The 25,020-nt window shown below is 42.6% G+C and overlaps 3 protein-coding genes across 3 annotated transcripts in view; 2 read left to right on the forward strand and 1 right to left on the reverse strand.

Moving 5' to 3' along the window:
- Window positions 1–8,921, forward strand: part of cacna1da (calcium channel, voltage-dependent, L type, alpha 1D subunit, a) — a 55,190-nt gene extending 46,269 nt beyond the window's left edge. The window contains exons 37-49 of the mRNA XM_053435157.1: window positions 33–160; window positions 255–351; window positions 442–544; window positions 727–828; window positions 2,832–2,965; window positions 3,814–3,930; window positions 4,360–4,748; window positions 5,787–5,813; window positions 6,502–6,630; window positions 6,745–6,884; window positions 7,793–7,899; window positions 8,152–8,469; window positions 8,616–8,921. Coding sequence (XP_053291132.1) covers window positions 33–160; window positions 255–351; window positions 442–544; window positions 727–828; window positions 2,832–2,965; window positions 3,814–3,930; window positions 4,360–4,748; window positions 5,787–5,813; window positions 6,502–6,630; window positions 6,745–6,884; window positions 7,793–7,899; window positions 8,152–8,469; window positions 8,616–8,921 — 2,097 coding nt within the window. The remainder of the gene's footprint in view (window positions 1–32; window positions 161–254; window positions 352–441; window positions 545–726; window positions 829–2,831; window positions 2,966–3,813; window positions 3,931–4,359; window positions 4,749–5,786; window positions 5,814–6,501; window positions 6,631–6,744; window positions 6,885–7,792; window positions 7,900–8,151; window positions 8,470–8,615) is intronic.
- A 3,200-nt stretch (window positions 8,922–12,121) lies between these two features.
- On the reverse strand, window positions 12,122–14,746 carry LOC128451613 (parapinopsin-like). Its single transcript, XM_053435464.1, has 4 exons — window positions 14,416–14,746; window positions 13,874–14,202; window positions 12,702–12,944; window positions 12,122–12,238 (listed from the first exon to the last, which is right to left on the reverse strand). The coding sequence occupies exons 1-4, from the start codon at window positions 14,744–14,746 to the stop codon at window positions 12,122–12,124; spliced, it is 1,020 nt and encodes a 339-aa protein (XP_053291439.1).
- Window positions 14,747–18,804: 4,058 nt separating this feature from the next.
- cacna2d3 (calcium channel, voltage dependent, alpha2/delta subunit 3) overlaps window positions 18,805–25,020 on the forward strand; it is a 33,723-nt gene continuing 27,507 nt past the window's right edge. Inside the window, exons 1-3 of the mRNA XM_053435202.1 lie at window positions 18,805–18,929; window positions 20,685–20,766; window positions 24,262–24,378. Coding sequence (XP_053291177.1) covers window positions 18,805–18,929; window positions 20,685–20,766; window positions 24,262–24,378 — 324 coding nt within the window. The remainder of the gene's footprint in view (window positions 18,930–20,684; window positions 20,767–24,261; window positions 24,379–25,020) is intronic.

The following is a 25,020-nucleotide window of genomic DNA, read 5'->3' on the forward strand; positions in this document are numbered from 1 at the left end:
CTTATATCTGACATTTTCTCGTCTGTCTCCAGATCATCAATTTGTTTGTGGCTGTCATCATGGACAACTTTGACTATTTGACACGTGATTGGTCCATTCTCGGTCCTCACCACCTGGATGAGTTCAAGAGAATCTGGTCGGAGTACGACCCAGAGGCCAAGTATGTGCTTTGTTACCTGCTGCATCGGAGAATATTTTACATTCATGTCGCTGTAACTGTTTTCATCTTACATTTGTTATTTTCTCTCGTGCAGAGGCAGGATCAAGCATCTGGATGTGGTGACTCTCCTCCGTCGCATTCAGCCGCCTCTTGGCTTCGGCAAACTGTGTCCTCACAGAGTGGCCTGCAAGGTGTTGTCTTCTACTGTCTCATCATCAAAGATCATTGCTCATTTATCTGTTCTATGGTGTTAAATGCCTCGGTTTCTTCTCCTCCATCAGAGGCTGGTAGCCATGAACATGCCTCTGAACAGCGACGGCACAGTCATGTTTAACGCCACCCTGTTTGCCCTGGTGCGAACGGCCCTGAAGATCAAAACAGAGGGTATGAGCCGAATATGAATCACATTACACATTACTTCTGATTCAAATACACGCACTACTCTGCTGATGCATTTACTCAGCCTGTTATTCTCTGTTCACATTAATTATGAGGTTGTGTGAATTTAAACAGGCTGCAAACTGGAGTGCTGATTTCTCAGGGGCGCGTGTTTCTCTGTGGTGCAGGTAATCTGGAGCAGGCCAACGAAGAGCTGCGGGCCGTCATCAAGAAGATCTGGAAAAGAACCAGCATGAAGCTTCTCGATCAAGTGGTGCCTCCTGCTGGTGGTTAGTGGAATCGGCCTGCGTCTTTCAATGACATCATACACCTGCTAGTCCTGTAATACACATACGAAGCTAAAGCAACCTGCACAGAATCAAAACACACAACACACACACACATGCACACTCATTACTGTACTTCTATCTTAGTGAGGACACACCTAAGGCCTTACCCTAATCTTAACCGTCACAACTAAATGCCTATAATTAATCCATACCCTAACCCTAATAACAGGTCTTAACTTTTATGGACTATGCGACCCAGCTGACACTGGGGAAGAGGTGGGGTACAGCTTGGACAGGTTGGCAGCATATCCCAGGACCAACATACAGAGACAAACAACCATTCACACCCAAGCGCAATTTAGAGACTCCAAATAACCTAACGCCAATCTGCACTGGGGAGAAAAACCCAAGCAAACATGGGAAGACCCTCCAAACTAAAAACAGACAGAACCCGACTGAACCGAGTTGTGCTTCTTGCCGTGATGCGACAGTACTAACCAGTGCATCACTGTGCAATGCTTGAAAATGTCTATGCTGAATGACCCTCGCAGAGATATAAGTACAAGTACACACACACAAACACACACACACAGAGTTCAAGCTGTATCATGTTGTTTCTGTTCTGCTCATATCTCCTGGTTGCCCCCTCAGCAGTGTGTTTCTTATCCATGTGTGTTTGGTCCACACCTTCTGCCCTGGATGCTGATGGAGGCCACTGACTGTCCGCTGGGCTTTGGGCTTGCATGGCCTTGTAGACCACAGTGCAAGTGCATGCTCTGTCTCTCTCACTAATATCTGTCTCTCTCCTCTCTCTGTAACCGCTGTCCTGTTGTCACCGCTTGAGCTTCGACAGGTTAATGTCCTCTCACTTTCTTATCTCTGTATTCAAAACTCTGAAACACTTCAGAATATTCTGAAGCAGTTCTGTTTTAGGGTGGTGGCATGGAACTAGTGTTGCCTCTGTCTCCTATCTCTGTCCCCAGCGTGCTTGCTCAAAGTGATTCAGACCCCTGCTTCAGAATGATTCTCACAAATTCTTTAACAAAACAAAACATAATGGGAACAAATGCCAGAACACAGCCATGCGCAGTTTCAAATGTAGTTTTTACTGACTTGCACACCTCATTAGAGATAAGCATAGACAGGAAAATGTACACAAATACACCGACATGTATAATGCATAGATCTGCTTGCTTGCATGTGCCAAAGAAGTCTCATTTTTGGACTCAAAACTCCTTCAGGTTTAATATTATCTGAAGTTTGGGTCACATTATCTTGCAGCCTGAATGTTACTTCTAGCAAACTAGTTTATTCATTTGTAGTTTCTTGGCCTATTTAAACCTTAATCTGTCCCCTGCTATAAACACATTTTGATCCACTAAATCTGGATTGGTAAATATCAACCGAGGTGTTGAAAAAGGCCGTAGCTCACAATGTTAAAGAAAGCAAATCCAGTTTTAATGGGTTCTTCAACCATGTTTCGGGTAATCCATCAAGTCGTTTTCGCTTAATCCTGCTAACAAATACAAATATAAACATAACCTCCTTGGCAGCAGTAATATTTGGAGGTTTTGCATTCATAAACCCAGCTTCCGGAATTATAATTATGATAGGTGTCCATTTGCTCATTTTAAAAAGGAACATATAATGTAGAAGATTTCACTTAGATCATCGAAAGCTTTTCAGAAGTAGAAATACACACAAATTGAGGATATTTTAGCCTATATTTGATTTTCTGTTCTTTCTGAAATACAGTGAAGAATCTGCGCTGGTACAGATTGAGGTACAGTATATACACCATCAAGATGGATGTATATCATTTGAAATAAAGTCATTTGTTTGATGGGGTTGCGTGCCTCACTTTTCTTCCTGAGGTGATGAAAGCCGCAGTTTTAAGAGAGAGTGGACGAGGGAGGAGAAGAGTCTCTCCTTCTCTCTCCCAGCGTTCTGTGTGCGTAGTGACCTGCTGACACAGGAAGCATTTGTGTGGTCTGTTCACTCAGATGATGAGGTAACCGTGGGGAAGTTCTATGCCACCTTCCTGATACAGGACTACTTTAGGAAATTCAAGAAACGTAAAGAGGAAGGCCTGGTGGGTGCCCACCCCTCGCAGAACAACACGGCCATCGCTCTGCAGGTGAGTCCCAGAGTGTGTGTATGTGTGTATGTGTCTGAGAGTGTGTGTGAAGAGAGAGGGGAGACTGATGAAAGCTGTGTGATAACATGCATTTTAAAAGCACTGATGTATTTTGTTATGTTGAGTCTTTGTGCATTCCATTCAAATATCATTAAGTCTGCTAATGTTGTGGTTTATAATCCAGCCGGACATTCATGGTGTTGGTATCCAGTACAATTCTGTATGCTCCCAGTGTGTGACCTGATTTGTGTCTCTGTGTCTTTTAACTAATCCTATATGTTGATGTTAAGCGTGTGTCATCATCTCCAGCCATCACCCCATGTATTTTCTGTGCCTCACAGTCCACTCATCCACACATGAACCTCACAATGCAAAGCTTGTTACCACTTCTGTTACCTTATAACGTCTGATATATGGCCTCAGTGTATCACCATATATCATATTGACAGGAAACGTGACCAGCGTGTAGTTTATTTAAAAGAGACTCTCTGTGCCGATTGAGTTTTGTTCACCCGCAGAGGAGAGACGTTTGCTTACTGCACTCACTGAGGCCGATGTTAGAGAAAGCACAGCTGGAGGCCACACAAGGCATTCCAGCCGATGCAGTAATATCCACAGCAGGTTGCATTCAAGAGAGCACATCTGTCTGTCTGTGTGTTCTCATCTCTCACAGTCTGTCCCTAGTGTAAATGTCAGCTGTTGCATTTACTCCAGCACAGGTGTGTGTGATGGTTGTGACTGCATATGCATATGATGCCAGTTTTTTTTCAATTTTTTTTCCCGTACTGTGAGTTGTGAGATGAAGGTCCCAGCTGCAGTGCTTAGTCCTCTTGTTGTCATGGTTACAGGCTGGCCTTCGCACGCTGCATGATATCGGGCCCGAAATTCGCCGAGCGATATCATGTGATCTGCAGGATGACGAGCTAGTAGACTTTATTCCCGAGGAAGACGAGGAAATTTATAGGGTAACCCGTTTTAATTTTACCTGACAGGACGAATGTTTGTGGCTAAACTAACATGTTGTGCTTGAAGTTACCAAATAACGCAATTCCATGGTTATACATAAAAGTTCTCCTGTTCTCAGAGAGTATTAAGTTAAATCTGTCATAGATGAACTGTTTCTTATTTTTATCGCCACATTAAAGTAGATTATTTTTCATTTGGTTTATTTTTGCTAAGGTTTCTCCCCCATTTCAGTTCCAACAAAGTAAAGAGTGCATCCATTTTGCTTGCATGCATCATAAACCATGAAACCAGCTTCTCAACTTATTTTTGCTCATAAAATTTCTGAAAAGAAAATCAGCTCGCAGACTTAACATCAATAGCACGTGTGTTCTGCTGCTCTGTGAGAAGTCCAGGACTTTGGAAGTTTTACTTTGAGCGTTCCTCCACAGCGTAACGGCGGCCTCTTCGGTAACCATCTAATGAACGGTGGTCACCGGCGCTCTAACGGCCATCAGACTAACGCAACACAGCGCCCCCTGCAGGTGCAGCCTCCGCCTCACTATGCCCACATGGAGCAGCCGGTGGGACGCCTGTCTCGAGCCAACGCCATGTCCCAGCCCAACCACCATCATCACCACCACCACCATCACAACCGACACCACAACTCCTATGGCAAGTCTCCCAAATCCACCAACATCAACCTCAACAACGCCAACAAGTCCAGTTTGCCCAATGGAGGACACCACCGCTACTATGAGCACGCTCCTCCCAATGGCTACCCAGGTCTACGCAACTCCTACTACGAGTACGACAAGCCCCGGACACCCCAGGGTCAAAGGTATCCACACATCGATCCTCATCCTCAGCAGCATCATCATCATCCTCATTCTTCTGATTCAAACAATACAGAACTAGATTTGTGGGAAAACAGTGACATTTAAAATCCAACCTGAAATAGATCAGTGAGGTTGAGCCCATTTTCTTTGGTTAGTTGCTGCCATATTTGACCAGATGTAAAAAAAAAAATACATGTGAACTAAAAATCCCACCACGTTCATGACTGTAACATTGATGGAAAAATCAACTCATCACTTCGGACAGGTCCCCTGGGGGGGGGGGGGGGGGGGGAATATATTTAAATGTCATTCAAAAGATTATATTACCTATTTATGAAAGAAATAGCTCAATATTTTAATAACCTTTATTATTTTCTATAGCTCAGAAGACTAATCAAAACTAAACTGAATTTAACTTTGAAACTACTTTCATCCAGAAGTCCTGAATATGTAGTCGTGTCCACACATTGTGTATTAAACACTCAGCCTCCCTGTAACACTTTTTTCACTCAGCTGTGGCAGCACATAACTTGGAACTAATGGGCTTTAAACCCCAAATTGTGATTAGTTTTCACTGAAGTATTGCGTAAGTATTTTATTTCCACATGCAGGAACCAGCTATTTATCAAACTCTCTTGTTTCACAACCCTTATTGTAAACCTTTCCGTCCGTAACAGATTCACAAGCGGACTCTCATACTGACAGTTTACTACACAAGTGACCAACAGTACAGTTAGCCCCTGATTTTCCACACTCATTTCATCGCTGCCACTTTACAAAACTGAACTCTTAGCTTGTCTCTGATCTTTAAGAGTAGAAAATTGAATTGTCAACCACCACTGGGGTCGACGTCCACCATCATACTCTCTCCTCCTCATACATATATATGAGAATGCTGTATATGTTTCATATACTGTATAATATATATATGTATCCTATCCACGCTTTCTCCTCCATTTTCTCTGTGTTTCTCTCCTCCTCCCTTTTTCCTTCCTAACCAAAATGCTTTCTCTTGACCATCCCTCTGCTTTCTTGGACAGAAGGCGCTACTATGAGACCTATGTTAGGTATGTTGTTTGTCTAGGATTGGCTCCAACAGTCTGTCTCAACCGTAAAAAGAAGAACTTTTTTTTTTTTTAAATCATTGTTTTATTTTGACTTGGTTTTGGATCAATGAATGTCCTGATCCCTGCTAAGTCAGTGTTATGAGCTATATGCTGGCTGGTCATTTGTCTGGTCATTAGTTTAATTGCATTGTTTTATTTACTCTTAAAAGGAGCAGGAGAACAAACACAAACCTGAGTGGCCAGCATATTGCTGAGAGCAGAACTGCTTCGTGCATGTGTAAAAGTGATGTGCTTGCTTTGAAGAAGGACCCAGAAGCTCAAAAAGAAGGAAGTGCATGAGAACGTCACCACTAGTTCTCATTTACACTCCTATGCCTAAAGTTGCACAGCTCGACTACACCCAATTCACTTCAAGACTCTTAACCTGACAGAAATCTGTGCTTTGATAAATCTGATAAAGGACGTCAGAGTGGGATGAGATCCAAAGATGACAGTGTGATGCTCTTCAGCCCAAAACCTCTGCCGGTTGTCTCTGTTTGACTGTGGTTAAGATTAGTGGGGGTGGTCAGTTCAGTTGCTGCCCCCTGGAGGCTTGCGTCTGCATGGCAGTGCATGGCCCTTATCGTTCCCCTCCCCTGAGTAGCCACTGTGTGCATGATCTGACCCCTGCACCCTGACCTTCCCTCAGGTCCCAAGGAGGGGATGCCCGCCATCCCACCATCCGCAGGGAGGAGGAGTTGGAAGAAGATCGCTTATCTGGGGAGTATTACAGTGGGGAGGAGTTTTATGAGGATGACAGTATGCTGTCAGGGGAAAGGTACGACTCTCACTGACTGACTGTCACAATTTAACACATGTATTATTAAACCCTGGCTCCTTCACACAGTTTAATCAAGTCTCTCAACAAGCTCTCTATTCAATATGCCGACAGGTTTCCGAACAGTGACACAGAGTATGAGACTCCCAAAGGTTACCACCACCCTGACACTTACTATGATGACGACGAGCAGCCTCTCTACCGCGACTCGCGCAGGTCACCAAAGAGACGGCTGCTTCCCGCCACACCTCAAGGTAGGCTCCTCCTCCTCATCTGTATCAGGGACCGTATCTAAAGATGGATGACGCGTCTCCAATTCCTCCCACTATCCAGAAATGAAGCCATTATGTCCTCAATTTGAACATCGACATCTTGCTCATTTGCAGTCAGATTCTAAGAAGTAGAAGTAGAAAGTAGAACGACAGAGGTCCTGTCGTTACACATGCTCAACCAATCGCAACTCAGGCTTAATTAATAACTAATTAAAATTAAACCTACTGGAAACAAGATCACTTGAACATAAATCATTGTGATAAGAGCGACCCCTAAAAACTGAAACAAATATTTAACCTGTGTTGTGACTTTAATGTTTGGTCTATATCCCATCCACTAACATGGAGGAGGCGGGATTTACAACCTATACTGCAGCCGCTTTGGCTTCTCTAGGGGGGAGGTATAATGTTGTCCATCTTTAGGTTCACTCTATGGTCTTGATATGTACCTTGCAGCAGTCATATGTAACAGTAACAGTTACATATTTACTTTTCATTGTGCGTATCCAACATATGATAACATAAGGTTGAAAAATATTAATTTTACATAGTTTAAAAGAAAAGAAACATGTTAATGTGAATGACAAACTGTCTTATGTGTATTGTTCTTTATTCCTGTGATATTGTGTTCGATAACCAATCTGGCCATTAAATTATCCAGTTATCCCATAATAGCCTCAGCTATAGGCTAGCTATAAAGTCTCTGTGTTATATACAGTTTGCAGCCTCGGGAGGAACCATCACAAATCTCCTTTCCTTCACTTAATGCACACACACCAATTCTTACATGATTTATCCACTCACCCAGTTTCACAGTGTTTGCAGTGTGAACGTTGTGCATGTTGCTGACGTCTCCTGCATGATGTCACTCACAGAGCCCCCTTGTTCAGGCCCCAGGAGGCCATCCTTCAACTTTGAGTGTCTGCGCAGACAAAGTAGCCAGGACGAGCTTCCACATCAGCGCACTGCTCTTCCACTGCACCTTATGCAGCACCAGGTAATGCCGGCACAAACACTGCATTGTGTTTCGTCTGGTTTGAAGTGACCTATTCCGTCAAACTGTACATTGAAATGAACTGAACATGCCCCTTTTGAATGAATGAATATGGCAGACATTTGTTGAATCAAGGGAACTCTTATGACAGAGAAGAAAACTAAACTCTTTAAATGCTAGTGCTAAAAAGCTACAATATCAATGAGCTGCCTGTCATGGCGCTCTGTGTAACACCTGTGTTTGTGGCTTCCTCAGGTAATGGCTGTAGCAGGCCTGGACTCCAGCAGAGCCCACCGCCTCTCCCCGACCCGCTCCACCCGCTCCTGGGCAACTCCCCCTGCCACCCCGGCTAGTAAAGACCAGTCGCCATACTACACCCCTCTCATCCGTGTGGACCACCCCCACAGGGAGAGTGTCGCTAGCAGCCAAGTGTCCGTGCGTAAGAGCTCCTGGTACACAGACGACCCCGACTTCTCCCAGAGGATGTACTCACCTGTCCATCTGCAGGTTCCACCTGAATACCACAGCCAGTACCACCAGAAGAGAGGCAGCGCCACCAGCCTGGTGGAAGCGGTGAGTTTCAGGGTATTGAGAAGGGAGAGATGTCCCCGATCAGATCATTACATCTTTTTAGATCTTTCCTCTTGTTCAAACACAAATGTTGCAAGCGGGATAAGCAAAAATCCAACCTATTTTTCTTCCTCATATACTGTGAGCAGGTTTTGATATCTGAAGGTCTTGGGAGATACGCCCAGGATCCCAAGTTTGTCGCCGCCACAAAGCACGAGATAGCAGACGCCTGTGAGATGACGATAGACGAGATGGAGAGCGCAGCCAGCCATCTACTGAACGGTGGGATAGCCCGGGGCGTCAACGGGGTCAACGTGTTTCCCCTTCTGACACCAAGGGACTATGAACTGCAGGACACTGCAGCCAGCTACAGCGACGAGGAGCCAGAGACAGAACTCAGAGCTCCTTACGAGGAGGACCTGGCAGACGAGATGATCTGCATCACGACTTTATAGCAGTGGCTGAAGAAATCTGCAAATTAGAACCTTTGTGACACTTCAACCCGTGAAACTACGAAAAAAAGAGTAATGCACCTGTTGGCTCCAACCAAAAGAAGTGCCTTTTACCATGAAGAGAAAAGGCATATTGAGGAAAGACACGTAGTCCCGTTCATTTAATTAATCTCCGCCTGCCAGCATGAGGACGTCACAGCGCAGAGTCACACACCATCCCCGCTGTACACAGAGGGACCAACTGAACCCTCTCGTCAAAAAGGCCTTGACCTGGAGGTGACGTACTGGTTCCGCCTGCGGCCAGTCACAGACAAGGACAGTGATGCCATTGAAAGATGGACCAATTGGCAAAGGTGTGAGACGCTGTATAGGGCGGGTCTCTAAGGGTGATGACAATCAGATGTACGATGTCATTGCCTCAGTCACTTTATTAAGGTTCAGCATATCATGCAAGTTTTCAATGCAAGCATAGAAAGGCATATCTCCTCCTTAGTCGTTGGAACGAGTTGATCCCTCTGTTGTTGGAACAGATTGTGAAACAGTCGCTGCAGCCGAGTCAAAAAAGCGAAGAAGCACCAGTAGAGTTTTACCAGATTTATGCAGGAACAAACTGTCCTACTTAAAGCATCACTCAACTTGAGATATGTACTTTTGAAGCGACAAACGCATTTGTGATAAATGCACTAGCCGGCAGGTTATTTTAAATTTGAGAATATCCTGATTAATATTTCATAGTTGATATGCTGTAAATTGTATTATACAACAAAAGAAACTTTGTAAAGAGATATTCTATATTTTGTAATTATGTATCATTTAAAAGATCAGCAATATGGACCCTTGTGACTCCCGTTATGCTATAAAAGGTAATTTGCATTTTATTAGGTACAATATTCTGAATTTCTTTGCCTTTTGTTTCTTTGCTAATATGCACCCTTTGTTTTGCCTATGAAACGGCAGTTAAAGAGGTTCCACTTGTGCGACCAACTGCTGCACAAGATATGCAAATGGCTTTGATTTCTCAGCATCATGTGCTACTTCATCAAACCAACACCAGTTGCATAAGGTTAAGTCCCCTTTAAAGGAGAGTTTTTCAAAAGCAAGCCTCAAGGATCCAGTGCCGAAATTTTATACAGATGTGACGAACACATTTGTTTTACATCTTTTGTGCAGGGCATGCACCAGAATTTAATGCTGCTTTTTTGAGTTGGTTTTCAGAATCTAACTTTTCGGTTTCGTCAGCCCCAGCTGAAATGCCTTTTTGCTGCTGAAAGGAGGAAAAATGACAGATGGTGATAACAGGGATAAAAATTAATATTTCTCATAGTGTGTACTGGGATTTTCCATGAATCTTTGTTGATCATGGTGGGATTCCATAAAAAAATGTAAAAAATAAAACCTTTGTACTTTATCTTCACAGTTAAATCTTAGTCTTCATGTAGTGTGCGTGGCCCGTGGTGGCAGGAGGCGGCGCATGCACACATCCAAAGGTCAGAAACAGCCCCAAATGCTTTGTACATGGAAGGACAGAGGGTTTCCTGGTGTCAGGACGCTGGAGAGAGGCTTAGCAATACACCCCCCCCCCCCCCTTCCCGCCCCTTTCTCTCTCAGTCTGCCTGGTTCCTGCGTACAGAATACCTCGTTAGGCAACGGTGACAACATATCATTGTCTCAACCTGTCTGTCTGTCCACAGTGGAGTGTGAAAGAGATTACGTAGGGTTGAACTTGGACTTTGTGTTTTTTACTCTAATCTGAGACCAGGAAGGAAAACTCCCCCTGGATGCATGAAAAGGAGCGACTGACGCCCGCAAGTTGGAACCCAAACAACAAAACATCTCTTATTGGTTATCACTTATCGATCACAATGTGGCTAATGGACTAAAATACCTAAATGGGCTTTTTCAGGCATTACCATGGAGAGTGTTAATTATCACCAAGGATATTTAGGGTGACCTGTTGTTCATGAGTGTTTGATTGGCAGGCGAGTGCAGACTGTGCTCTTACTCCACCGAACACTGTCATGAAAATGTAGGTTTTCCACTTTGTGTGCACATTGAAAGGGCTCTTTGAATTGTTTGTGAGTAAAAAAAAAAGAAAAAAGTGCTCTAGTCCTTTTTGTTGACGACCGTCACATAAAAAGGACCAATGCACAAAACAGGCACATTGTACTATTCGTAGCAATTACAGTACTGATGAACTGAAGATATGCATCGTTTTGTAAACACTTTTGAAAGTTGTGTTAAACTAAAGATGAAAAAGAACTTACTTTTACCTCATGTCAGGGATTCCTGAAAAAAAGAGAATAAATGATTTGGTTCAGTCTATACCAATGGTATTTAAATATTAGCACATAGCTGTTTGTCTTTGCACAAGTAACTGTATAGTGCTTTTGTTTCTCTTTTTTCTAAACAGATTTGTGTATTAAGGTGAGAAGATTTTGTACTTTTTGTGACCGTGTGTATGGTTTAGTGGAATCTATATTTGTCATTTACACCACACCTGCTGGGAATGAAAGAGTAGAAAAAAATATTTTCAAGGTGCACTGTTCCTCTGATCATGGGAGGGGAGAAAAAATATAATGGTAAAGAACAGTTTACACAGAAACACATTGAGTTGAACATTTCTTTTAGTTTTCTTCATATTGTTCTGATTCTAATTACTATAACAACTATTAATGTTCTGAAAGCTGTATTTAAATAGAAGATAATGTAAAATATGTACAAAAGTATGGAAAGACCCATGGTAATGTTCTCTACTTGAAAGTCTTGATATTTGCTCCTTAATGTTTTTATTCAGTAAACCATGATTTCCCTTAGTAGCAAATGCTTTACTATAACCTTCTAGGTTTTGTATAAATACTTTTTTTATTTATTTTGGCCTTGACTTTATTTGAATCGATACTGATATTTTATTTTCTATTGATCATCATTGAATAAACTTATGCTTAATTACTGTTCTCATTTATTTGTTTTCTGCAAAATTACACTGTTCACTTTTTTAACACATTTTTACCAATAACATTATAGATGAGCTCATCAGATATGTATGTTAAAACCACATCTCCGTTTAGAAAAACAAAAACTATCAAACTGTAGCTACAGCAGATCACTGATGTCCTTGGAACAGCTGACAAAAAAATGTGTGTTTAAAGTGAATTAAACACGATCAGACACAAATGTTTCCAGTTTGTAGATGTGTTGGCTCTTCAGCTGGGAGACACTTTGTTCATCGCAGTCTCCACAGTCGTTGCTGCCTCCGACTCGTCGTCCTGATCCCAGGGCTCGTTCCCACACAGCAGGAAGGGCACAGCGTACTTACGGAACTATAGAAAAACAAAGTGCCACCGAAGAAGTTTGTCTTTTTCCCCTGCATCAACAAACATTCACACATCGTTTAGCTGCTGGCACAAAGTGTAATAATGTGCATACATACATAAATCCAAATAACGTCAATTATATCCAGTATAACATATACGTCAGATTTATCAATCATTATTTTGGATTATTGCAAAATAAACTATATTCAAATCAACTTTAAACATTTAAAAATGCTGTTAGTCTCAAATAATTAAATGCCAGTTAATTTAATATTGTCTTTATAATACTATAAATACAAAAATCTCTGCACTGAGTATCTCTTCTACAACAGTGTACTTTGTTGTAATAACACTAGATGGTGCTGATTGCCCACAAGAGAGAAAGGTTTTATTCATAAGATTTCCCTTCAGTTTATCCTGCCATCTGGCTAAACTCCATTTTAAATGTATCTGTGCGTTGTAACTGCACCTGTTTGTTGAGGAAGATGTAGATAATAGGATTGTACACAGTGCTGCTCTTGGCCAGGTAGACGGGCACAGTGCCCACCAGCGGGTGGATCTCCACGGCAGGGTTGAAGACCACCAGCATTGCCAGGCCGGCATAAGGCAACCAGCTGATCAGAAACGTCAGGACCATCAGAATCACCATGAACGCCACCTTCATCTCTGCTTTAGCGGCTGCACCGCCCTCCAGACAGGCCATCTTAGATACCTGAAACACACGATGACCAGGCAAGTTTGTTTAATGTACCTTGTTATTAGTGCAGCATGTTATAGGGCAGCGCAGTGGTCCAGTGGTTAGCAGCGTCCCCCAAACAGCAAGGAGCTTCTTGGTTTGATCCCTGTGCTTTTAAATGCTCACCTTGGGTAAAGTCCACACTAGTTTTGAATCAGAACATTGGCAAAAGGAGCTGCAAAGCACAAATAAGCCAGCATGTAGTAGACCAGGGTCTTTCTGTGAGGTGTTTGAATGTTCGTGTCCGTGGTCGTACTCTCCTCCTACAGTCCAAAGACATGATTGCGGTTTAGTTCATTGGAGAATTTTAATTGATCATAACCATGAATGGTTGTTTTTGTCTGTATGTCGGCTGGTGACCTGTCCAGGTTTGTACCCCACCTCTCGCCCCATGTCTCCCCAGCCCTGCTGTGACCCGTAAAGGTCAAGCGCCTCGATAACAAATCTATGAATGGAAGTAATATAGCATTTTATTAGCTTAATACCAAGTGTGGTATTTTAGCCCAATGCTTCCCAGCCTGAGTCCCCTTTTTGGGGTCTCAAGATAAATCTGCAAGGTTGTGATCTGAATAGTGGAGTAAGAGAGAAGAAGAAACAACGTTCTGCTGTGCAAGTTTGTTTTCTTTTGGCATTTGTAATAACCTTTAACCAAGATTTAGAAGAAGTAAGAAATGAAATATGAGAAAACGACCGATGCTTGCTTTTTTTTTGTTATGGATCATCAAAGAAGGCTAGGATCCAGAAAGCATTGCATTATATTGGACAGTTATATCTTCTTTTTTTTTAAGTGAAATCTGAAAAGTAACCACTAATTGTACTAATCAGATAAATGTAGTGATGTACACATTTCAATATTTCCCTCCAAAAACTAACGAGGTGAAAAGTTAAGTAAAATGTCAAATTACCTGGTGTAACGTCCACAGCAGTTTTGAGTAGGACATCACAATGATGGCACAAGGAACCGCGAAACACACTGCGAAATAAGCCAGGATGTAAGAGACGTTGTGAGGGTCTTGGTTGTGCCAGTCCGGTGCGCAGGATGTCCCGACACCCTCCAGCTCGTACCGGCCCCAGCCAAACATTGGGGGTAGGTTCCAGGTGAGCGACCACAGCCAGGACAAGGCAATACCTCCCATCGCATGCTTCTTTTGGAACGACATCTGCCCCAGAGGCTTACACACAACAAACATCCTCTCCACCGCGATCAGAGCGACTGTGCACAGAGATGTGATTCCTGCAGACAGTAGAAGAAATGTGAAATGAATATTGCATAATTTTAAATATAAACTGATGTTTCTCTTCTTGTTAAATCGAAAAAGTTTGAATACAAAATCATTTATTGTGCACATTAAGAGATAATCAGTCACATCAGAGTCTATATTTGTACCATAACTCTGTATTTTTTAAAGAACTACTTCACATAAGTTGGACTTGTCTTTCCACTCACCAAACAAGGACACTGCGAAGCCCTCCATCACACAGCCTGTTCTGCCCAGGGAGAAGTACCCCTGGGCATTGTTGACCACAGACAGCACCCCTCCAGTCATGGCTGTGCCCAGGTCAGCCACAGCCATGTTCACCAGAGCATAGTTGAGCGGCTGCCTCAGCTGCTTGTGCATCAGAGACACAATAATCACTGTAGCGTTGAGTACGATGGCCGGCCCAGTGAAAAGAGCCATAATGATGGAGAGAATGATGAAGCCAGTGTGTGACAGAGGGGGATCCTCCGGTGGGCCAAAGTACGAGGACGCATTTGGTGAAAAGTAAGGCGGCTGCATGGACGCAGAGGTTTTAAAAAAGTGGTCAGATAGTGCCTTCTCCACCCGGGACTCCTAGATCCTCGATATCTAACAACTCGAGTGTGACGGCTGAGATTTGAAGCCTGGAGTCCAAGAATAACTCCTCCAGATCTGGACTTAACAAAGAGTAATTCCTTCAAATGATGATCCTGGATGCTTTCAGTTAATTGTAAAGGTACTTACCTTGGAACACATGCGCTCTTCACTGGGATCAGTCCTGAGAGCAAGACCAGTCAAAACAAAGAATTCACCAGCCAAAGGTTGATGGGAGCAGATCATGTGTTTCTGGTACTTTCTCTCACTATCTGTTCTCACTTTTCAGTATCAGTATTCAAGCCAGTGCATTTATAGAAGACATCGAAGACAACATATATCAACCAAAAATACTTTACAGTGCCAAACATAGACATAAAAAAAAACTACTACTTTCTTTCTTTGGTTGCAGGGAGGTTGACTTGTCAAGATGGTAAGATGACAACATAAAGCACAGTTGAATGAATATAATATAACCTACAGGCTGAATTTGGAATGCCGACTGTCCCTGTGCAGGCTGGTTTGAAATATTCAAATCCCGTCGTGGAGAGCATGATCATCCTCCTCCCAGCATAACTCACAGATTATTTTAATCTGTTTATGTACATTATTACAGTCAAATTATATATTTCACATCCCATTAAGAACAGACACAAGTAGATATATGATATATGCAGCTTTACCTGCTTTCTTTTTCATATTATGAACTAGGTTTTAATTGCTTACAGGTTTAGCTGCAGGATTATTTGGGTCATTTTATCTTTTCCATGCAGTGTTATGATTGAAAAAGTATACATCACATAATGTATAATATTTTGACTGTGGAGGGTTTTCCTTTTTCTATTATTTGTCCTGAAGATGATTGTGTTTTCTGTGGGTCAGCGAGATCTCATTTAACCCCTCTGGTATTCGAAAATACAGAAGTAACTAGTTAAACTCAATTTTGCAGTTATCATTTCACAATAACTGTTACATATGTGACCATATGAATGAGGATACGTCGGACACTGGAGGTTGTCTGATGTGTGTTATCCCCGTCTGCTGAGGGCACAAGGTGAAGTTAAGCCCCTGGATTTATGACAACAGGTGCCCGATGTTTCACCTTCTAAGAGGATCCTGTCCAATCAAGTCAAGATGGAGATTAACACTGTTTGGGTTTAGAGTTCAACAGAGGTCTGGTTTCGAAAGCTCCCTTTCATAACATTGTTTTACAAACCCTCTACTCTTAAGAATAATTGTGAAGAATATTATGTTTTCAACAATTTTCAAAGACACATTACATAGGTTGAAAACAGAAGAAGCAAATGACAAATAGAACTGCAAATAGATAGAGGTATAAAATAGACATTAATCACAGGTGAGGCCTGAGATAAATTACTGACTTAGTGGTTGTGTCATCAAATCTGTGGAGTTGAAGAGAGTCGCAGAGCTGTCTGGCCACGACCTGGAGGGGGGTCGGATCAGGCTGCGGCACAGACAGTAACCCCTGAAAGCTGAGTGAACCTTACACATGACCTTTTTGTAAAAAAACCTACTAATTCCAAGATGAAACATGAACTGCCTCTGAGATAACACAGACATGTACTCCCGTCGATGAAGCCTACAGAGTTTGGAAGCTTGTTTGTCAACAGATCTTTATGGCAGATGAAGATTCTACGATGAAGTCTCGGGTAAAATAACGTAAGCCTAAACCAATAGACTGCAACACAAATCCAGTACCTGTCATAAACATCATGTGTTTTATTTTACACACAAATTTATGAGCAGGTAATATGTTACTTTTATCTGTTTTTTGTGTTTTTATTGCACTCATCTGTATGTATCTCTTTATATATGTACATGTGTCTGAATGAAAGAACTGTCTATGTCATGGGATTTTTGACCTATTTTATCACATCCTCTGGTTTGTAGCAAAATCTTTAAAAAAAATCTTTGTGTCAGTGATCTTTCTTTTTAATGAGGTAAAATCACTTATTTTGTATATAGTAAATTTCAGACCAAAACTATTATTCAAAGCAGGGTTTTTTCTGTCAGGTCTAAATAATGTATGTCAGGTTGGAATAATCCAAATGGGAAACCCAAATCCCACTGCACTGCGCGGGAGATCTTCGACCCCACAGCAGGACAGAGCATCATCGTTTCAAACAACCAGTTATTGAACAAATGTTTCTCCATATGTGATGTAGCTGTGTTCATTGACCTATAACACTGTGTAGGTGGAAGTCAAATCCAATCAGCTGGACAACGAGAGAAACTCCAACGCACAGATTGCTGCAGCAGCCATAGAGAAAATATCGCCTCATTTGTTGAAGGACTTGTATCCCAGTCATTACAAATAAGAACTTGAGGACTTCCTTTGTTGTCTAAGCACAAACAACTACTTCTATTTTCTGCTGATGGTTCATTAAAGCATTGAGGCTGCTGAGGGGCGCAGAGGCTGGGTGATATTGTCCGTCATCCAACATGCAGACGGCTTATCGGCACGTCCCAGACAGTACGGGCTCCTCACAACTTTGATGTACGATGCAATTACTAAACTAATAAAAGCGCCAAGTGGAAACACTGCTCCTCCTGTGCTGGTGGTGGTGATGGTGGTGAGGGAGGGGTGTGGACGGGCAGCAGCCCCTGCATCATCCGGCCCGCTGCCCTGACATCATTATCGCCTCCTAATCATGGCCCAGAGAGGAGGAGGAGTGGTGCGTTTACTGCCTAGGCCAAAAAGTTTTAGGAGTGAAGTGTGTCTTCAGTAGAGAGACACATCTGGAATCGTCTCTGAGGTCCAAGCCGTGAAAAAGCTACTGGTGAGTGACGTCATCGATATAAGTCGTTACTGCTGGTGCTGCTGTCATTAATAACATCAGTGCATATCTAGGTATCACTCTTATTAGTTGTATTATTAGTTTTATTCTAACAACCAGTCTGACATAACGAAAAGAGGAGTTTCTTTCTCTCTCTCTCTCTCTCTCTCTCTCTCTCTCTCTCTCTCTCTCTCTCTCTCCTCTCCACCCAACCGGTCTAGGCACATCACCGGTTGAAGAAAAAAAAAAGTCCTTCTCCCCACAATCACCACGTGCTTGCTCGTAATGGGAACTGTCGATTGTCCTGAATACTCTCACATTGAAAAATTCCTTCAGTTTATAGATATTGAGATTTGGCGACTTTAATTAAGTAAAATAATTCAATTGAATGATTGTGATTAACCAGATTTCAGCCAATCACCGACAGAATAAACTGTTCCTGGATTTGTCTTCTTCCATCGTGCTGCTCAGAATCTTCATCCGAACATCTGCAGTCTCATTATCGCCATCTTATGTGGGAGTTCTCAATTTGAACACCAGGCTGCATCTCCAGACTTCACCTCCGTGCTCTGCAAAACATTTCTGCACGACATCATCACACTTCAGCGATTGTTAGCGAAACGCACGCGTGTAGATCTGTGTGCTCGCCGCGAGGGGACTGGAGATGGTGTGTACTCGTGTACCTCGCGATGCAGTGTCTGCGTTCGTCCCAGTTCGAGGCTGCTTGTTACGCACACGCGAGACGTGCGCTGCAGACGAGAACAAAAGTTCAGTGTTTTAGAGATAGAGGATTACAGGATTTTCTCTTTTTCTGCAGCTGATGCATCAGCCCGTGTCTCTCTAGGCGAATCCCTCCAGAAATCATCACACTGTGTCCACTTCACACCTCTTCCACGCGCTCAATGGAAGAAAGACCCGTGCGTCCTGCAGCAGAGAGACGACTCGGGGTTTATCCTCTTTTCAGAGGTAGTGAGGGATGGCAGAGGATGGAGGGTGATGCTCTCTCTCTCTCGCTCTCGCTCTCTCTTTCGCTCTCTCGCTCTCTCGCGCTCTCTCTCGCGCTCTCTCTCTCTCTCAGATACAGTAGTGTACGTGCTGCCGGAGGAGAGAAGGTGCACCGGGGTCCAACACGGTGCCGGAGCGGGGACTTTATTGTTGAATCCACTGTACATAAATATATATATTTTTAAGTGAGCGGAAATGAAGATGCTCGGGAACTGGAGGAGCATTTCCTCCCACATGTGCAGCAGCAGCTTCCCTCTGCTCTGGATCTTCGTCGGCTTGAATGTGGTGGAGGTGGCGGGGTCCCAGCAAGGAATCCCCCTGTCAGTGTGAGTGTGAGAAGCAGCTCTGCAACTTTATCATCACATGTAAATAACTAACATGTTGGTACCTTAGTGGCGGGTAGAATACCAACCTTGCATTTTCTTATATTGCGAGGAATTTAAAGAGGTGAAAGTTGTGAGATTTGGATTTGACACATGGAGATCACTGAAAATGTAGTTTGTTTGTTGTTCGTTTTCCTTGTGATGAAGTTTCTTCTATGGAGTTAAATTTAACCACAGACCACTGATGTGTTCCCCCACACAGGCCTTATTAATGTTTTACTCAGCTCTCAGACAGTTGTGGTGGAGGGAAGAAAGAAATAATTACAGAGGGGATTTGAGCAACTAGCCAGGAGGACTAATAAAATACAGGAGGATTTCAAAACAGAGTTTAAAAACTGCTACAGCAAAACAGTATTTATATTTCAGTCTTATTTTATTGTGGTTTTTGTGTTAGGCTGTTAGTTCTGCCAAAATCAAGATACACTTTTTTATATCTGTTGGACTTGTGTGATTCATTTCTCAGCGGAGCCATTTAACTAAAGCTATTTTCTTACTTGATAATAATAAATTATTGATGAAAAGCTGGCCGATTGTTAATTAGTTTTACAAACTTTTATTGTAACTGTAAATTTACTTAGTTGAAATGACAGCTCTTAAGCCCTTTACAGCAATTGAATCCTGCCAATGTTTTGTATAGTGAACTGATGACACATGTTTGAATGTGTGATCAGTTTTTCTTTGTGAATCAGATTGTATCTGCAGCAAACTGCAGGCTTGTTGAACTGCACTGGTTTACTTCTGCAGGATTTAGTTTCCTAGATCTTCCTCCAACAATTGGCAATGAAAAATACCAAAATAAAAATCTTAGACAAGTTGAATTTCAATACTGAATCATGTCCTGTAAAACACTGATGTCACTACTATATTAAGCACTATACTGTAAAGCGCTTTGAGTGGTCATCAGGACCAGAAAGGCGCTTTATAAATACAAACCATTTAAACCATTTAATTTAATATTAAGTCTTATAAATCTATATGTGGGAACATATATGCTATGTACACCGTCAAAAAAGTACTGCGTTTACTTTACTCAGTAGTGGCAGCTTTTCAAATGTTTCATGCAGCTTAAAACGCATAATGCTGATTCAGAAATCCTAAAGATTTTGCAAACCAACAGAGAACAGAATATCAACTAAAAACAAATTATAAATATTTTAGGAAGTCTCAACCGCATGAAAAATAAAAAATCTTAAATTTTTCAGATATTATTGAAAATATTTTCTAAAGAATTTTAGAATAAATAAATTAGGTCACTCTTGGTACATTTGTATCCTGAAGGGTTGTTGCAGGCTTCTTTATTTCATATTTTAGGTACACTACTGTTTCATTTAGAGTAAGAGTCTTCTTAGAGAGAAGATGCTCCAATATTTAAAGAATATAGATCATTCAAATTACAAGCATCCTGTGTTTGGACCTACTGGTCCGAACCACTGGGCCATGACAAATCTATGTTGATGGATCATGTCAGAAAAAAGAAGAATGAATAAACATAAAATGCTGAGACAGCAGATTGGATTGAGAGCATGGAATATTCAATAAATACAATAAGTCTGGGCAATAATTTCTATTTCTAAAAGTAAGTCAGTCTGTTACTTTTCCACATATTTGTTTTACATTTATAATTTGCATTTGTCCATGATATCTGTGAATCTATTGGCTGAAGTGTTATTTATTTGTCTATTTTGTGTCTTTTTTTAGGGTAAAGCTCTGGGCCTCAGCATTTGGTGGAGAAATTAAATCAATTTCTGCAAAATATTCTGGATCCCAGTTACTGCAGAAGGTACTCTTCTTATTTTCTAAGCCTTGTTTGGGCACCACAGATCTGTCTCTTTGTCTGACGGTCATGTAGTTACACACATCGTACGGTGTAAGGCTATATTCCCTCTCTAATGACTGCAGAGACACTTTGGTGTCGCAGCTGAATGCTGATGCGTTGTTCTAGAGGAGACTGGCTGAGAAGGATACCGGCGTCTCAGTGTGTTTGTGTGTGTGAGAGAGAGAGAGAGAGAGAGAGAGAGAGCACATGTGTTTGTACTTGATACGGCCCATTAACCACGGCTCTGTTCCTCATCTCTCATCCCATCTCTCCAGTCAACTCTCTGGAGTCAAGAGTTTCAACCTCTGGATAAGAAAGCGACCAGGAGACAAATTGAATGTGTGTTGTGGGGTTGGTTCGTGGGTATAGGGGCGGTGATATGATGAACAAGTGAAAACTGAAAAAGGATGAGCGATATTCTAGGGCAGTAGATTTACATGTGTGACCACTTGATGGCAGAGGTGTGCTCTGTGTTCATAAGCATGCGGCTTATGAAGGTGGTCGGAGGTGGCAGAGGTGGATAAATGGTAAACTGCTGCACGAGGACCAGAGCAGAGAGTGTGAAGTAAACAGCTGGAGGTGAAGCTCCGCTGTGTGAATGCTGCAAACTGCACTGCAGTGATGTGTCCAGGGATACAGTGCATACGGCACACGCTCTGTGTGACGCTCATGTGCCTCGGTACAGTAGGAAATGTGGGAAATAGACAGCATGTGTGTGATGTGGTTTGAGACATTTCATTCTTACCCTTTGGCATTTTTAAATGGATCAATGTCTAATGATGTCGTTAGGATACATTATGGAAAAATGTGCTTTACAGAATGAGAGAAAAGAACAAAAAATACAGAGACAAGGCACAAAAGCATATCCGCAAACTGCACAAGCCTTAACACTAGATGCTGTCATGAAAAGTTATTATAACACTGGAGATGCACCACATTTAAAGAAAGAAATATCCATCAGCTCTGTGGTAGTTTTGGTTCACACAATGTTTCCCCAGAATGCAGTGTGACAAATTAAGAGTAATTTTAAAACAATGCGACCTGCACTAGACTTGAAGTAGAGAGTTGGTGACTGAATGAGTTTTTAAAACAACGAACCCACAGGGTCCCTGATGTTGCACGTGTGCACATGCATCATAAACACAGCAGGCTGCCAAACGGCTTCTAAATTAGGTTATCGACTTAAATGTGTCGTTGCCTTTGATTACTATTGTTTTGTTTGTTAGAGAATGCAGTGAAAAGACCACCGCTGACTTTGAATACACTGAGCGCTGCAAAAAATGTATACTACTGTAAGATGTCAGATGTCATTTCATACATAATGTGATACATACATGACCAAAAATGTCCACTTTCCAATGATCTATATCCGCTGTTTGCTTGTTGACTCAGATCTATGGTTTGAAGATGTCATTGTGGTGTCAAACTCGACTGCACTGTGCTGAAGGTGTTTACAGAATTCCCTAGAGACACAGTGCAATGATGCATTTCTAGAACAGGACAAACTACAGCACCAACACTCACGTTTTATCGTCAACATATTTACATCTATTGCACCATATGACAGTGGACAGTGGTTTCTGTGTATCTGCTCTCATCAATGATGTATAGATGCATTTCAGATGAGACAATCTGTCTGTAACTCTCCTTCTCTCCCTTCATTCGTCTTCCCTCTGCTTTAGGAGCTATGGGCCATCACAGCGCCACGTCCCGGGACCAACTCCAGCTCGGAGCCCATCGCCTCCGGGAAGGGCAGCAGCAGGATTAATTCTAAAGGCTCCACTGCATGTCTTGGAGGGTGGGAGGAAGGCGGAACACCCAGAGGAAATGCACGCAAACACGGGGAGAGCATTCAAACAGCGTTTAGAAAACGGCTCCAGGCTCAAAACCTGGGACCTCCCTGCTCTGAGGTGACGCTTCATTCATTTCAAGATTTGAGTGCAAACGTGTGATCGAAGCTGAAAACCAATGTATCCCTTTCTCCTCTTTGTTTTCAAATCTGAATTGTATCATTGTTCAAAGTCACTTTTTGCAGATTTTTCCCTTTTTATGTGTGTAAGCACTTTTCCCATGCTCCTGTTCATGGATGCATGTCTGCAGAAAGCTGTGCGGAGCCAGTCAGCACAAAGCAGTGAGCTGTGAGGGAAGTGACGGGTCGTTAGGGGCTTCTCATTAAGGCTGATCATTAGATTCTTTTATGATGAATTACTCGCTTCCACTAAGACTGTTTGCCAAACTGGGGAAACACTGTGGCTCGTCAGGCGGCCGCTGGCAGGCAGACCTCACTCCTGCACTGGTCACTACTCCGATCAATAATCATGATCAGGGCTTTTGATGGATGGGGCTTAACCTCCACTTGAGACTTGAGGACTGTGAGTCAGGAGGAGGAGGAGGAGGAAGAGGAGGAGGGGGACTGGGGGACTGAGGGTGCTGAGGCGAGGAGGACAGGCGTGAAATGAACTGTTCTGCTCCACTGCGAGCCCACACTCTTCCTTTCAGTAGGTAATTTGTCGCCTCATGTACTGAAGTGTGTGTATTTTTTGTGCGTTCCATGCACAAAACGTGTCATGTGTTTGAGCCCATTGTGGTTTGGGTTTATTTTTAGATAAGGTTGTGGGACATGTGTGTGTGTGGGATGTGGCTGACTGGACAGGGAGAGAGGAACATGCTTTTGTTTTCATCATCTGTCTGTGTGTGTGTGTGTGTGTGTGTGTGTGTGTGTGTGTGTGTGTGTGTGTGTGTGGGTGGGTGTGCGGCTGGGCAGGTGTGGGATTATGTAACGTTATATTCCTCGGAGCTGTGGCGGGCTTTGTTCTGTATCACTGGAGGTCCTGTGCATCCAGCAGAATCAGCACGATGAGAGGTGTACTTCATTACCCAGAATCAGCCGAGCTTGACACATTATTATCTTTCTCCTGTGCTTTGACTCCATTTCAATTACCCTCTTACCATGCATAGCCTCCAGAGCCCACCCCCCCCCCCCCCCTTCCCAAACGGCCACCCAACAGGGCCCTCTCCAGCCAATCAGGGAGGGAGACGCGGCGTTTGCAGCCAATGACTGAGACCAGATAAAGACGATCAATCATTGTGTGCTGCAGAGGCTTTTATCAGCCGATCATCTGAGACTGGCTGCAGCTTGTCAGCCAACATGTGAAGGCTCAGACGCCTCGTTTAGCAGTTCCCAATCTCTGTGGAGCAGTGGTCCGCTCGAACGTTGCAGAGCACACGAATAAACAAAGATGTTATCTATATGTGTTCTTTTTTCCTTGACTTACTAGAATTTAGTGAAAGTTTTAAGACCCCCTGAGGTGATGAAATTATGTCTTATTTTATGTTTCTTTTTAATTATGTAGTTGAGCTAATTGCCTATAAACTTCCATAATGTTTTTTAGTGTCATGGGATTTTCAGTTTTCCTCTGTGTCAATGCCACACGGTTGTTTTCTGTGTGTTTTTTTCAGAAATATAAAGAATTGGAAAAGTCAGTCCGAGTTGAAGAAATTGATGGAGTTAAATTGGTCAAAAATCTGGCTGTGAAGATGGAGGAGATGTTCCGCAAAAAAGCAGAGGCCACCCGGGTGAGTTAACATCTGGTTTGAAAAAGGATATGTGTGTTGTCTTTTCTCTCATTTTGTTTCAGGGGTAAGGGACTGTATTCAAATGATCAGGGTGTGGGGGAGAGCATCAGAGATGGAGAATAGTTGTATTTGCTTTTATTTTCATTTTTGTCTTGAGGGAGGATCTTTGTTCTGATATTGGGGTTCCTGTGGTTTAGGAGGTAGAGCGGTTCATCCACTAACCAGAAGGTAGGAAGTTTGATCCCAGTCTCACTCGCCAAATAGACAGAACCCCAAAATTGCCCTGCCATCAGTGTTTTAGTGATGACAGATAAAGTGTCATATGTATATGTGTGTGTGTGAATGGCTGAATGGCAAAACTGTACAGTAAAGCCCTTTGTGTGGTCATCAAGATGAAAACATGCTTTATAAAATATAGAGGATTTATAACTAATGGTTCACCGAAGGAAAAACAACCGACTCTCTGTTGTTATTTTAATCAGGGGTGGGATTACATATCTACACTTCTAAAGCCTTTCATTACTGAGGTGCAGTGTGCCTGTTTCATTCACTAACTGTGCTAATAGCTCTTATTGTACAGTTGTTGTAACATCCAGTGGCTCTCAGTGCATTAGTCTTTTTACCTTTTCTATTTGGCACCTC

This window comes from Pleuronectes platessa, chromosome 2 (assembly GCF_947347685.1).
Source record: "Pleuronectes platessa chromosome 2, fPlePla1.1, whole genome shotgun sequence".
NCBI lineage: Eukaryota > Metazoa > Chordata > Actinopteri > Pleuronectiformes > Pleuronectidae > Pleuronectes > Pleuronectes platessa.

Excerpts from the sequence above, each read along its gene's own strand:
- LOC128451613 (XM_053435464.1), bottom strand. The coding sequence starts at position 14,746 with ATGCAGCCGCCTTACTTTTCACCAAATGCGTCCTCGTACTTTGGCCCA. Across the intron at positions 12,945-13,873 it reads TGCTGTGGACGTTACACCAG|GTATCTAAGATGGCCTGTCT; the intron begins GTAATTTGACAT and ends CGTGTGTTTCAG. Across the intron at positions 12,239-12,701 it reads ACATCTTCCTCAACAAACAG|TTCCGTAAGTACGCTGTGCC; the intron begins GTGCAGTTACAA and ends GTTTTTCTATAG.